The 14,244-nt window shown below is 47.5% G+C and overlaps 1 protein-coding gene across 1 annotated transcript in view; it reads right to left on the bottom strand.

Moving 5' to 3' along the window:
• Positions 1–14,244, bottom strand: part of PAPPA (pappalysin 1) — a 175,918-nt gene that overhangs the window by 22,673 nt on the left and 139,001 nt on the right. Inside the window, exons 15-19 of the mRNA XM_056505346.1 lie at positions 11,080–11,263; positions 8,264–8,474; positions 7,501–7,672; positions 4,030–4,177; positions 1,328–1,437 (exon numbers count right to left, since the gene is read on the bottom strand). Coding sequence (XP_056361321.1) covers positions 1,328–1,437; positions 4,030–4,177; positions 7,501–7,672; positions 8,264–8,474; positions 11,080–11,263 — 825 coding nt within the window. The remainder of the gene's footprint in view (positions 1–1,327; positions 1,438–4,029; positions 4,178–7,500; positions 7,673–8,263; positions 8,475–11,079; positions 11,264–14,244) is intronic.

Genomic DNA, 14,244 nt, shown 5'->3' on the forward strand with positions numbered 1-14,244 from the left:
GTCACTTTATTTCCCCATGAATTACAAACCACTTTAAAGTCTGGCACTCAGGATAGGGCCAGTGAGAAATTGCCCCTCATACAGAGATAGGGGTTTTCTTTATGTTTCGTGCCAGAAACTTGGCAAAGCCTCGGCTTAAGGCAGTCGCAGAACCTCAGCATCTGCAGTGAATGGGAAGCTGGGAAGGACATTATGAGCTGGTTGTATTCTCTGGACATAGGTTTCTCACTCCTTTCCCAGATTTATTCTCTTGCTCTGTGTGAAACAGTGAAGTTCAAAGTGGTGGAGAGTTCTGGAGTCACTTGCTACCCACAGCCAAGGCCAGATTTCAAAAATCCCAAACCCTGGGCGCACATTTAGGCATGTAGAGAAGCAAATAGACTGTCAAAGCTGCTCAGGACATGCTGGGGCTGTGTTGGCTGCTTGTTCTCCTTCTTAATGGAATTCAGGTGTGTAAAACAGACTCCTGCAAAGCCAAGACCAAGTATGTAAAAGCCAGAGGTGTTTGCTCAAGCACCACCGGTAACTTGCACCCTGGTGACACCTGATGTGCCACCGTCTTCCACCACATGCTCCAGCATGTCCAGCTAGACTCCCACACCTGCAGAAATACTGTAAAGCCACAAACACCTGGTTTGTTTATAGGAACATGAGGGTTTCCAGGAAGAGTTGGGTGAGTGTGGGGCTGAGTGTGTGCGTGCACGGGGTGTGCACGTCCCCATCAGGGCACGCTGCCACGGTGTGTGCTGGAGGACGCTCAGGACGGGGAGCTGTGAGCAGTTAATGCTGGCTGTGCGTTTGCAGCAGGCAGGAGGGAGAAGTGGTGACCTCTGGAAGGGGCTGTGCTGAGCAGGCAGCTCTTGCATGCGGGCAGAGGGGCGGGGGGAGCACTCAGCCAGCTCCGCAGGGTCGGGAAATGAAAAACCCTCTGTATCAGCTTCTTTTGTCATCCAGAAGTGGCACAGAAAAATCCAGCTCTGCCACCCAAAGAATGCAAAATACAGAACAGGAGGAAGAAGATAAAGCCTGTCCAGTGCCCTTTCTCCGTCTGTCTGTCACATCTTCCTGTGACATGAATCCCATTTCCAGATCAAACCCCACTGATGTGAGGCCTTTACCTTGAACTGACTTTCACTTGGAAAACACAGAGAGAAAGCCTCTAGGAGAAAAAGCCACTTGGAGAGAAATCTACCATGTTACTGGAACAGACACAAGAAAAATCAGGTATTCTTTCCTAAAGGTCCAAATTCCCCCTTTTCCACAGGTAAAACTGGCCAGTCATAAACATGCAACAAGGATGTGGTTCATGCAGTTGCCAGGCACTGACCTTCACTCTCTGTGGGTTCATCCAGTGCTGGATGTCTTGCACGGTCTCGTTCACACGCAGGAGGATGGGCTCGTGACTGTGATCCAGACAGGAGGTGGTACACTCTGTGCCTGCTCAAAACACAAAGGGGATAAAGCTACAGGATAAGGCTTCTGACCCTTCCAGCATCCTTCCAGCTGAAGGACAGGATTACAGCTCATTTTTCCTAAATTGCAATTAGCAGTCAACCATAACTATCACATATCTCCTAGCCACACGTGAAGTGCTGAGTACAGCCCTGTACTAAGCAGGAGGGTGTGGGGGTGGCAAGTATTCCAGGGCCTTTGAATAAACTGCAAATCTAAGTATTTCTCTGGCTATTAACTCCAAGAAGGGGGTCAGGCTTTGGGCTTTCAGATCATCAAGACAATGTGAAGGTTTTTTCATTCCAACTGCTTCTTCAAGCAGTGGGGCTGATTAGGGAGCGGCTATCGAACTCATCTCACCTGTGACAAGGCAGAAACCTATTGTTTGATCTGTCAAATTTACAAACATCCAATAATGATCTTCCAAAGAGTGACCATTCCTAACGATATTGGAGACCAGCTATCACCCAAGTCCCACAGTCGATAAGAAGTACGCAGAAAGGTAATGATGACTTTGTTCACACATAAACCTGCTTTTTCTCTGATTAACTGTCATGCCCAGTGGGAATCCTGTCCTTTCTTTATTAAAACATGCTGCGATACTCTGCAGCAATATCCCAGAGCCCTGTGGTGACACAACCATAAGCCCTTGTGTGTTGGACCATTACCATTTCCCCCCTGGAAAATCACTCTTGAATGGCACAGCTGCTGCAAACATGTCATTAGGATTTCTGCACTCCAATCAGCGCTGGGGGAGGAATTAATCTCTGCACTGGTTTGGAGAGCTGAATTTTGGCTGAACACACGCCTCAGCCTGGAAGGGCAGATTAGGTGTCTGAGGAATTACCGAAGGTGTGTGGGATTCATAGTGACCACGACTGGTTGCTATTATTTTTCCCACCTGCTTCTGCCTTCTCACATTCTCCACTTGGAGGAGTCAGTGGGAGCAGCCAGACCTAGGCTGGAAAGATGGGGAGTGCTTGGGGTTTGTTTTGCTTTCCCAGGACACCTGGAAGTGGCTCCAAGGACCTACTGCATGAAGCCTATTGCCACCACCCCCACAATGAATGACTGGCTTCTCTCCATGAGCGTGGTGGATGCTTTTTCAAAAGGACATCATTCAGGCTTTCAAAAATGCAAAGAAGAGAAGAAAACCCCAACATTTGATCCCAAAGTTTGGTGCTGGGTGAGCCTACAAAGTGTGTGGTATGTCTCCATCTGCTGAGGATGAGAGCCAGCGGCCACTGTGCCCTCTCTGAGCTCTAAATCCCTCTCCAGAGAGAGCCACACTCTTGTGGGGGGTCTGCCCCATGCACCCCTCACCTCTGTGATGCTGTGTGGTCCCATCCTGGGGTCAGGCCCACCAGTCCCTGGGATCGACACCTGCCAACTTCACTGCGACAGGAGCGAGAGCTGGCAGGCGCCCAGCACTGAGATGCACCCCTCCAAACCAGGAACTGGGGTTTCTCTCCTTGCAAAAAAACCTGTCTGGCCCTGGAGGTAACCTCGTCTCAAGGGTAAAACGCCTCTCCACATTAAGAGTCGCCGCAGGCTCCTCGCCGCTCGCTCTCCCGCGCTCCACCACGCTCATGGAGAGGAGCGGGTCGGAATTGTTTTGATATATGATCTGTAATTGGCATCATTACAGAGCGGTGATCTCATCCAGGTCGTGTTCTCCTCCCCGGGGAGGGAACACAAGGAGGCTCGTAGTCCTCGGCATGGCTGCGATATAATGAGGGAGCCGCGCAAGGAGGAAATTTCTCCAAGTTCAAAGGGACAGGCGGAGGCAGGAGGGGGGTGGCAGGGGCTGGGAGGGGGCTGCAGGAAGGGGCCTCACAAACCTGTGTGGGCTGCAAGCAGTACAGCTCCTGTTGCAGCCCTTAGAGCAGGGAGACCCCTAAAACAAGGCCTGAAAATACAATATAGTGTGTACAGCTGAGAGCGTCTGTCCCTCCCTGTGCCTGAGCGACACAAAGCCAAGGTGAGCACAGGGGTCATCACCCCTTGCACAGGGAACACAGAAAGAAGAAGGAAAACCATTTAAAACCCTTTAAACAGACACTTTAAAACAGCTCCTAAACAACTCTCATACCAAAGGGAATGCTCAGCTGGTCTCATACTCTTTCTGAGGAGACCTGAATTATCCTGGTGCTGCATTCTCCTCTCACCTCCCTGCCTTTCAGCTTCTGGAGCACAGGTTTGTGCACGCGGCTGAAGGAGTGGGGCATTATGAAAGTGTAAGAGCAGGTACAATTCCTCCCTGTATTTTGCAGACTGGATGTGTCTCTGGCACCTGAAAACCAGCTGGTCAAGGAGGGACACCATGAAACTGGAAGCCCTGCAAGGAGCCTGCAGTCAGAGCATGTTACATGATGCTTGGCCTCTCAGAGCTTCACGTTTCCTAAAAGCATTTCCCTAAAAAGCCTCCCGTGGCAGGTTCTCACTCGGGCAAGCAGGTCCAGAGAAGGTGACTTGAAGGACTGCAGGCTCCTTCCTCCTTCCCTGCCATTCCCATCCTCTTGCTGCTGTCCTGCTGCCCGCTCCCACCTGGGGGCAGGTGTCGGGGTGCTCACCCACCTATGCCGTAGCCGCCGGCGCACTGCAGCTTCAGGTGGCTGTTGAGCTGGGTGGGCAGAGCACACTGGCCCTGCATCTCCCTGCACAGGTGGAAGGAGCCGCTCCACGTGCCATCCTTCCTGCAGTGGATCACGTTGGTCCCACGGCCCTGGGAGTGAGGGAAGGAGATAATGAGGATTGACACAAAAATAACAAGGAGAGGCTGGGAGGTGGGAAGCGCTGAGCTGGGAACAAAGTTCTGGAAAAGCACTTGGTTGGGATTGCCAGCCCTGGGTGGGGCAAGAAGGAGTTTTCTACAAAGAATAAAGAAAAGGAAAGCTGCAGTGTTCACACATACACACACACACACACACACACATCTCTTCTGTGCAACTCAAGTTCTTCACAAGCCCCTTGCAAGGTCTACACCTTACAACAGCCCCACTCCTGTTGCAATAAAGGTGTCTTCACCCCATTTGCCTTCCTTCTTTGCTACAGAGAGCTTGGTGTCGAATGCAGACAACCGTTTTCCTCTTTGCATTTTCTAACCAGTTACATCATCTGTCTTGAAGAAGAAAGAATCCCCAATGGCCATCTGAAGTAGGAAGGGAGAGCAGGACATGAGCTTAGCAGGGCAGAACGTGCTCTTTAGAGCTTGGCTGCCTTGAGTGACAGCAGGCGAAGGGGCTGAGATGGACACGCACAGAGGCAGGTGGGAAGGACAAAAAGAATCCTCTGGTGTGGGAATGGGCATGGAATAGAATATGACATTTCTCTTATAGAAGAGATTCTCTGTATGATACTGAAGAATGAATACCAAAGTCCGAGGGGAAATATCATGCCCTTTAAAAACAACAAAGGAGCGCACAGGCAATCTTTTGTCAGATCTATCCTCATGGCAATGGGGATTTCTGTGCAAACAAGCTGTTCTGTGGGATCTGCGAGCCCAACTGCCATGGGGCAATGTGGGACAATCAACAGGAGGATGTCTGCTGTGGTTGGGCTCCAAAACTCCTGTAGGGGTCTTACTGGGTGGGAGAATCATGCAGGATCTCTGCTTCTCTTCACCCGTTTTTCATGCCAGACACGATGCCTACAATCTACCCACCCTGCTTTTGGACACTGTGCTGGATATCTTTGGGGATCCTTTAATGTGCTGTACGTGCTGGGATCCCTGCAGGACTGCTGAACTTTTTGGAGGAGCTCTGCCCACAGCTCACACCATTGTTGCACAGGGACCAGCACAAGCCCCTGGTACTGGCATGAAAGAGAGCTCTGCCTTCAGTGGTAATCTTGTCCTTAATATCCTAATGCTACCCTTATTTTGCTCAGCTTTGTTGATGAACACTATGTTTAGTGAGATGCAAAGTGGTATTAGCAGCAGACTACGGTGTGGGACCTGCTTCCCCTTCTCTAGACATCTGGCCATTGCCAGAAGTAATAAGGAAATCATATGAAAGGAATAATGGAGCAGATGGACTCAGGCTGAGATCCAGCTTGGTGATTCTCACCTAAGGGCCAGTTTGGCAGACATTGATTAATTTAGATCTGACTGTTGATATGATTTGTGTACAATATGCAGAAATGCAAGACCTTTGCTCTGGTGCCAGGGGAGGTGCCTGCTTAAATGACCATTACCTTCCTGGTGATTAAGAGATGCTGTATGTGCAGCCAAGTAATGATCTTTCTGCATGGTGACAAAGTCAGGAATAAATTGCTAAATTATAATTGAGCACAATTTGCTGTTTTAGCAAGTGTGGTGCACTTCCCTTGCAATTTCCATGCCAGGGCTCAAACATGATTCTCAAAGATGAGCCATGAAACCTGATTTATGTTCCTGGAGCTGGCTGTGCTCGAGGGTACTCTTGTATAGTTTCAGCAACATACTCAGAGATCCCAGGATATCCATTGCTATAGTAACATACTGTCCATCATTCCCTGACCTGCAAAATCTCTTGTGAAAATCCCTGCTGGGTTTCTTGCTTGGATGCAACGTGTATTATCACCTTATATAGCTGAGAGAGACTTAGTGGGGTTTAATCCTTAAATAATTAACACCTCTCAAGTGGTTCTGGCTTGCGACAGGAGTCCTCACTCTTCTTCTGCAGCCTATTTTCTGGGATATCTGAAAATATTTTTCACTGTAAATCCCCTTCTCAAGATTTTATCTGCTCCTTCGCCCAAGGTGCTTTTGCAGCTGAGCAGTCACTCCTCTCCCTCTCAGTGAATAGACAGAGTTGTATCTCTCCCTTTCCAGGGCTCACTTCATTACTGCTGTAACCCTGACTCCACTGCTTGCTCCTTTTCGTGTTCACCTCATTTAAAGCAAACACAAGCCCGTTCCACCAGCTGTCATTGCCCTGGTTGCCACAGTTTCCCTGCACTGGCAGTGCTGGAACACAGCACAGGCCATGCTGCCCCTCTGAGCAAGTGGTGGATGCACAAAGCCACAGCTGCTGTGTCCCAGAGCTCCCACTCCCTCTGCACCCATGCCTGCAACTTCTCATTTCACACTGCTCATAACCTCACTCCAAGTCTTAAACAAGGAAAACTTTTCCAGGTGCCCTGATGTGAAATGCTGGGGCTCTGCCTGTTGCCCCTGTGAAGAAGACAGGCCAGAGGACAGGGAACAGGGGCTTTTAACATGTGGAACAGGTACCAGAGGTGTCTTTCACATACCTAGCCCTAGGGCAGGGTTGGAACCTTTTTAAAGGTCTTCAGATTCTGGAACGATATTAAACAGCCCTTGTCAGAGCACTCCCTGCTCCAAGCAGTGCCTGCAGTAGCTGCAGCTTCCACATCCCCACTTTCTCTTCCCAAGCTTCTGGGAGAAGTTACTTATCTCACAAACTATAATTATCTCTGGTGAGGAAAACTAGGCATTTCAAATAAGATAGTAGAGGCCAGACCGTCTCATATCAGTGAACACAAAGCTCCCAGGAAGCCAAAGGCAGCATGCTGATTTGTGCCAGATGAGGATCTGACCTCTGATGCCAAATGACACCTTCACAGCCAGAAAAACATGAATGTTGAGAGAGAATTCACCTGAGTAGTTGTACGTCCTATGGTGTTAAATTATCACATGGCACACAGACATACAAAGGTAAGAAGTGGAGAGAGAAGCAAGGTAAAACAGAATGAATAAATGGGATAATTGTAGATCACTCACATTTCACTTACTTTAATTTGTTGCTCCTTATTTTCTAGCCAGATCATAAAGCCACTGTGGCACATTTTTCTGCCGCTTACTGTCCAGAAACAGTAAGTCAGTCACTTCTAGTGCTCTAGAGGTAATAGTTAATACTACTACTACTGTCATAAAAATATTATTTCCAAGCTCTCCCTCAACTTTAATTATGTTTTTCCCTTTGCATTTCCCTGGTTTTGGAAGAGTTCAATGTCCCTCGGCCCCTCCAAGATCAGTGTCCTCAGGGAAGACATGATAAATTCAGACTTGTGTGGGCTGAGGAAATCTGGGCAAGGGACACTCACCGACTGACTGTCATCATCCTCACACTTGATTCGGCACTCGCTGTTGAACTGGAAGCCGTTGGAGCACTGGTAGAGCCCGTGGAATTTGGAAGGAGGAGGGTCACAGGTGACGGGCACGCAGGCGCCTGGCAGCCATGTGCCATCCTGTGTGCACTGGATCTTAAAGGCTCGCCTTTTTGTGCAGAAAAAAAGCGACATTTAGTGAGTGGCTGAGTCAGCTGGGAGCCTCTAAAGCCTCTGAGCTAGCAGGTTGCAGGAGATGGGTGTGCATGAGCTTTTAACACTTGGGGAACAAGTTGAGAATCTGCGTCATGAGGTCTCTGAGCAAAAATAACGATTATTTGCAAAACCAACATTGAGCTGCCCAGCCTAAACTCCTCTTTTGGCCTTGGACACATCTCCCAAGAACTCAGCTTCCCAGGCTTGTGGGCTGTGGTTGGTTTGAAGTGGGTTTGTGCAGAGTCAGAAGTATACGACAGCACTAACCCTTTTCTGCAGAGTTTCAAAGGGGACTCCCCAGGCTGCGTATCAAAGGGGTATTTCTAAGGTAAAGTCTGTTTTTTGAGCACTGGTCAGGATTTTCAAAGAAGCCTAAGTGAGCTGGGTGCCTAAACTGACACTGCACAGCTATCTGCATGAAGGAATTGCTCCATGCCTTTCCCTGTGGTGCACGGAGTCTGTGACAAACAACCCTTTCCCAATATCATTTTAACTCATGGCTTTCTGAACCAGGCTGATGGCATAGCTTTAGGGTTTCACGTACTTCCTTGATTTTCTGGAGGATCCAGGGACGTGGTAACCTGGTTTGCATTTGTACTTGCAGAACGAGCCCACTTTGTGCTTGTCTTCTCGGCAGCGAGAGGTCTGGAGATCTGCGTTGGGGACGACGGAGGGTGCTCGACACATCAGCTCACACAGGGCCTCAGGAAAGGACCACAGCCCGTCCTCCATGCAGGTCAAGTTGCTGTTGTTTCCTGGGAAGAACAGTGAGCAAAGTTAACAACGTTCAGCAGGACTATTTTCTTTTGAAATGTCATTACACCCGTAAGATATCAAAAAAACCCCTTGGCCGATTTGACAAATTCAACTGCATTGAGCATTTGTATGTCCTATGCGTTCTCTCGCTCTAGATGATGTCATTAAATCATTAAGGACTCTGCTTTCAGGTGACAGGCAGGCAGTGCTTATTTCAGGAAAGGCTATAGCATAGGGGAAGCCACACGGGCTTTGTCATCTTTTGTATTTCTCTTCCTTATTTTGTTCATCTCTGAAAGGAAACTTGTTTCATACACCAACCCCCTCCTCTCCAAAGCCATGGCTTTAACAGAGGGTTTGGTGCCATCACATTCTTCATTCTGCTTCTGTGTTATATCTGTTGCCTGAATCTGTCCCTTTTATTTCAATTTGGAACCTTTTGGAGCAGCATCTGTTAGTATTAGAGTCACTACTCCAACACAATGAGGAGCCATTCTCAGCTGGGGACTCTCAGTCCTTGGGGACTACTGTGATAAATATGATTCATAATACTCATTAGAGACTCATTTTCCTCAGGAAGCTTTCTTGGCCAACACCTCAAAGGTAAAAGGTACAATAGATCTATTTGCCTCTGCTATGACCTACTTGACTTCAGAAGGTTAAGCTAAAAGTAGCCTAGTCTCAGTATATTTTACATTCTTTGTTATTTTATACCATATGTTGAAAAGGAATAAGCTTTTCCTAAGAAACAAAGCACAGCTATGAGCCACTAACCCTTCAAAAATCCCTAATATTCCATTGAAATCCCCGAGCATTGCTGCAGGAACTCTTCTCAACCCACAAGGCATTTTTTCAACAGTGAGCCAACTTCGGAGTTATCCGAAATAATACTGACAAACTGCTAACCCCGGAGCAATGCCATCTCTCTGCTAAGGGGAGGAAGAGAGCCGGGGCATGAGGCTGGAATTCAAAGAAGAAAACAAAAGGCTCTGGAGGGCTCAGGAAGGTATGTGGAGGAGCCCTCCTGCCCTGCCCTCAAAGATAAGAGAAGCTGCATTAAATCAGCCCCGGATTTCTCTCTCCCCTCCCCAACTGCAGATGATTGCAGAGGTATTTTGTGCAGAAGGGAGCTCTTTTCTGGAGCACCAGCGTGTTCCTCTGCTCTGACTCATGCAGCAGCTCCCAGCCCAGTGTGGTGATATCATACTTGCCACTGCAAAGCGATAAGCTGTGACTTTACCAACAGTGCCTGTCATGACGTCAGTGATTGAATTAGGCATGAGTCATTGCAATGCTGTTCTCCAGAAGCTCAGTGGCAACATTTATTAGTCATCAGTGATGGCTCTACACCAAACGGTGCCTTTACCTCCCAGCTCAGTGTTTCTGGACAAAGGTCAAGTGATGCCACACACCAGAGCTGCTTGGTTGACATCTTCCAGCTACCCCTGCCTGACTCATCAGCTCTTGTTGGTCATGATGAGTATCATTATTTTCACTGCCCGCTCAAAAAAATTGAAAGCACTTAAAATGAAAAAAAAATCTTTTGTTGAAGATGGCCCTGAGAGTGTATAAACAGAAAATGGGAGGTTTTTGTTAAAAAGAAGTCTTAATTTTCTCTACTTAACTATCCCTTGAGAAGTCATAACTTTGACTGTGTGTTGGCTGTTTCTGGTTATCTCCCATCAGAATTAAAAAGAATTAAGGAATTTTCTTGTATATGAATAAACCAACATAGCCTTTCCCTGAAATGAAGAATACTTCCCATGCCTTCCTTTTTGGGGTTTGCAGTAAATCCCAGCAGAAAAGGAGATACCAGAGGTATAGAAAAAGATTATACAGTGTTTGTACCTGAGTTGACAACAGAAATTAAGTTTTTTCCACTATAAGATGGACAAGTTCCTTCAAATTAACAATTTTCTTGTTTCCTGAGGACCAGATCAAAAAGGGAAATGTGCCAGTGAGCAGAAGAGTTGATGGTTCTGAGAAGAGGATGGGGATGTTAGCAGAAAAGTAGTAGGGAAGAAGATAGAGGAGGAAAGGACAGAGGATGGCAAGGTATGTTATTTCTAGGAAAAAAAAAAAAAAAAAAGGAAAACATAGCAAGTGCCAAACAAGAAGAGGACAGGAAGGTCAGAGAAGAGCAAAATGAGTGTGGAAAAGGAGAAGGGTGATGGTGGATTAGAAAAAACAGTGATGGGAGTCTCTGCCACCAGAACATGGGGCTTTTCAGTCTTCTCTTGCTTTTCCAAATACATGGAGGAGGCATAGAAGGGAGACAGACAGTGGAAATAGACAAAGCATGGGAAAGAAGGTGAGAGAGTTCAATCTGATTTATCCCCATGACTTTTCCATGTTTTGGTTGTATGGAAACAATATTCCCTGCCATTACTGCCTGGCCAGCCACGATCAAGGAAAGGTCAAAGCAAGGTAATAGAGAGATGCAAAGAAACTTAACTTCTAATATAAATAAACCTTCCACAGAATCCCATAATTCTTCCTGCTTAAAATATCATGAATAACTCTAAACCAACAGCAAGAGTAAATGTATTCCTAGGAGCAGTCTGTGTTAGCTGTGTCTCAGGTCACTGCAGACACCCCCAGTACCTTTCAGAAGAGCAGGAGGTCGGCAAGTGAAGGAGCATTTCTTGCCAAAGGTGGTGCCCTCGCTGCAGTTGAAGGTGGCTGGGTAGACATGGTACTGGTCTGGGATACCACAGTCCACGGGCTCACACGTCACCTGCTTGTTCCACTTCCCATCCATGCAAGTCATGGTGACACTGGACTCCGTCTGGAAAAAGACACACAGCTACAGCCACCACACCAGCGAGGGAGAGATCAAAACCATTCAAGCCTAATAGCCATTATTTTGGCTCACAGGTTAAGCACAGCCATGTCTGGTCCCTACTATTATCATTTAGACAGCAGCTACCAAACCCACCAAAATTCATAAGAAACCAAAAAAAGGATTTTCTGCCACCTCCGGAGCGACACCAAAGTGTTTCCATACAAAGAGTGGAGCTCTACAAATAATCCAAACTCTTGTCAGGTCTCCTGAGATGTGCAAGGAACCTGCTGCTCTGTCCTGCCATCAGAAAGGAGCACAAACCTGAGCTGTTTGGAGCTGACAGCTGTCCCCCATCCCTGTCACCTTTGCGGTGACACAGCCACTCCAAGGGGATCCCCCTGTGCTTGTGAGTAGTGAAATTCATTCCTGGGTTTGAAGTAAAAGCCAAGCTGACATGAAGCCATTTGGGACTCTCATCTGAGGCCCTCCTGAGAGGTGTCAGTCACCCTTGGATGGGGATCCCAGGAGAAGTGCCTCGGGCCACATCAGCATTGTGTGCAGATACTGACAGCTGCTGCTGTGGCTTCTCTGGCAGAGCGACCCAAGGCTCCACACAGAGCCAGGGCCCTGCTGTCCTGACACCACGGACACAAATACCTGAGGGACAGACCTTTTCCAGGAGGAAATTTGCCATAGGCAGATCAAGAGTGTCCTGCTCGTAGCTGGCACCTGGAACTTGAGAGGATGTACACAGAGTCAGTGCCTGTGCTCTGACTTCCCCAAAGTCGCTCTACTGTCACAGCTGCACAGAAACTACACTTCTATGGATCTGGGGAATAATCCAAACTGCACAGCACACTGGAATCCTGGAATGCTAGGGGCAAAGAAGAAAAATGGGGGGAAGTCAAGGAGCCACCCATGTAAAGTTCTAAGATGAATTTACTGGGCGACTGAAGGACAAACAGATGTTGGCAAAGAGAACTGAGTAAACAACATATCCACTTTCTAATTAAAAATGGAAAATTATTAGAAGATAGAAGTGAAGAATCTAACTCTTCCCTCCACACCAGAATAAAGAGAGGGACAGAGGTTAAGAAATGTGAGAAACCCAAACACAAGAAGGGGAAGACACTGGTGAGCAATCTGACCAAGCCATACAGCAGCACTCCTCTGCCTCCAGGGAATATTTTATTCAGGGCTGGTATGCTCACAGGAGATTTGCACCGCCGGCCATTGATCTGGGTTTATAAAAGGAAAGGGAATTTTTCTAGCACACATCAAAGGGACCTGGATTCCCTTTTTGCAAAAACACCCTAATGGTTTCAACAGAAGTTCAGACCTGTCTCTCTTTGATATATGGTTGCATTCAGAATGGAAAAAGCAGTCCCTGAGTTGAGAAACTGGACACTTCCCAAGTGGGCACAAAACCCCTTTTCTAGACTGTGGAGTTTATTTAAACAGGGAGCACTGCTGATGGAAAAAAATGTCTTTTCTACAAACTCAGAGTAGCATATTCTGGGATACTCAGAGCCATCAGGTGAAGGGATACTGTGTGCTCTTTCCCAGTTATTTCACTCCCCAGTGGCTGTTAATCCTGCCTTTGTTGCTTATCAGAATCTTTGTACCATTAAAAAGTGTATATAAACTGTAGGCAGTTGATATCCTGAAGATTCCAGGGTGTTGCAGTGTGATGGCCACAGGAGAAGGGATAATACAGCATATTCCATGTCTTCTAAGCCATCAGCACTCCAGGATGAGCTGCTCCAGCATCCAGCAAAGCCTCCATTTCCCTTTAACAGATGCTATCATCAAATAACACAGCAGCACCGTGGCTGCTGGAACTTAAAACATAAACCCAGGCTATTGATGTCAATAAACTCAAGTAATGATGTCAGGGGCTATCCAAATGTTATGGAAAGGACATAGGTCTTGCACAGTTTCATGCTGGATACTGGATCCATGCTGAACACAGGGAAGCTGTATCAACGAGAAGAGATTTAGCTCCAGGAATAAAGTTACTTGTGTTGCTCTGATCTAATTTAGGAATAAATTAGTGTTCCTACTAGCTGCTACTGGCTGCTGAGACACTGTGTGATGCACCAGGAAGTTTCTCTAATGACAGGGTTGCACATCGGATGTACCTCTGCAGAGCACCAAAGAAACTCAGAATATAACTCTGCAAACTCAGAAACCAGAATATAACAGAAAAATTTAAACAGAAGCAATATCTGTGCATGACAGTCACACCTTACAAAAGGAATGTTTTGCCCAAGCCACACTTGTGAGAGTATTTCAGCTGCAGCCTGTGGCCTTTGGTAGCAGAAAGCAGCAGGACACCAGAGCCTGCTGGAAATGCCAAGGGCCTGGAATCCCCTCTCTTTGGAAGAAATCCCTCTCCACAGCCATGCTCCCACTGTCTTTTGTATGTGCCCCTGTTCTAGACCTTGATATCAAAATGTTAGTAAGTAGTGTCTCCACATTTTCATCTCTGAGTTTTTCCCCATGGTATTTCCCTACAAACCCCCTAACCTAATCTGCAAGAGTCCTCTCAGACCCCAGTGCCTTTTCCTCTTCCTGGCACACTGGGAAGGCTGTTCCCAAGCAGAGAAGCTGTGCCCATGGGGGTAAGACCCTGGCCACTCAGCTTTTCCCAGCAATTTGTTCCACGTTTGGTATGATGGAAGCTGAGGTTTCCAAGGTCAGACATAACAATGACACATTTTAGAGGATGTCTATCACGTCATCACTTGAAGCACATGTAATTCTGCAGCAGGACACAGCAGAGAGCATTCCCTGCAACGGGGACAAAGACCAGTGGCTCTGACTGGAAGCACAGACCTAGCACAGAAATTATTGCTGATGGCACCCACCAACTTTTGACTTTCCCCTCTTTCAGTGTCCCAGCTGAGGGTGGGATCACTGCAGTGCCCAGGGGCAGCACCCCTGGCAGCTGAGCAGGACTCTGTCCCTCCTCAGCCCGATGC

Source organism: Oenanthe melanoleuca, chromosome 17 (assembly GCF_029582105.1).
Source record: "Oenanthe melanoleuca isolate GR-GAL-2019-014 chromosome 17, OMel1.0, whole genome shotgun sequence".
Lineage (NCBI taxonomy): Eukaryota > Metazoa > Chordata > Aves > Passeriformes > Muscicapidae > Oenanthe > Oenanthe melanoleuca.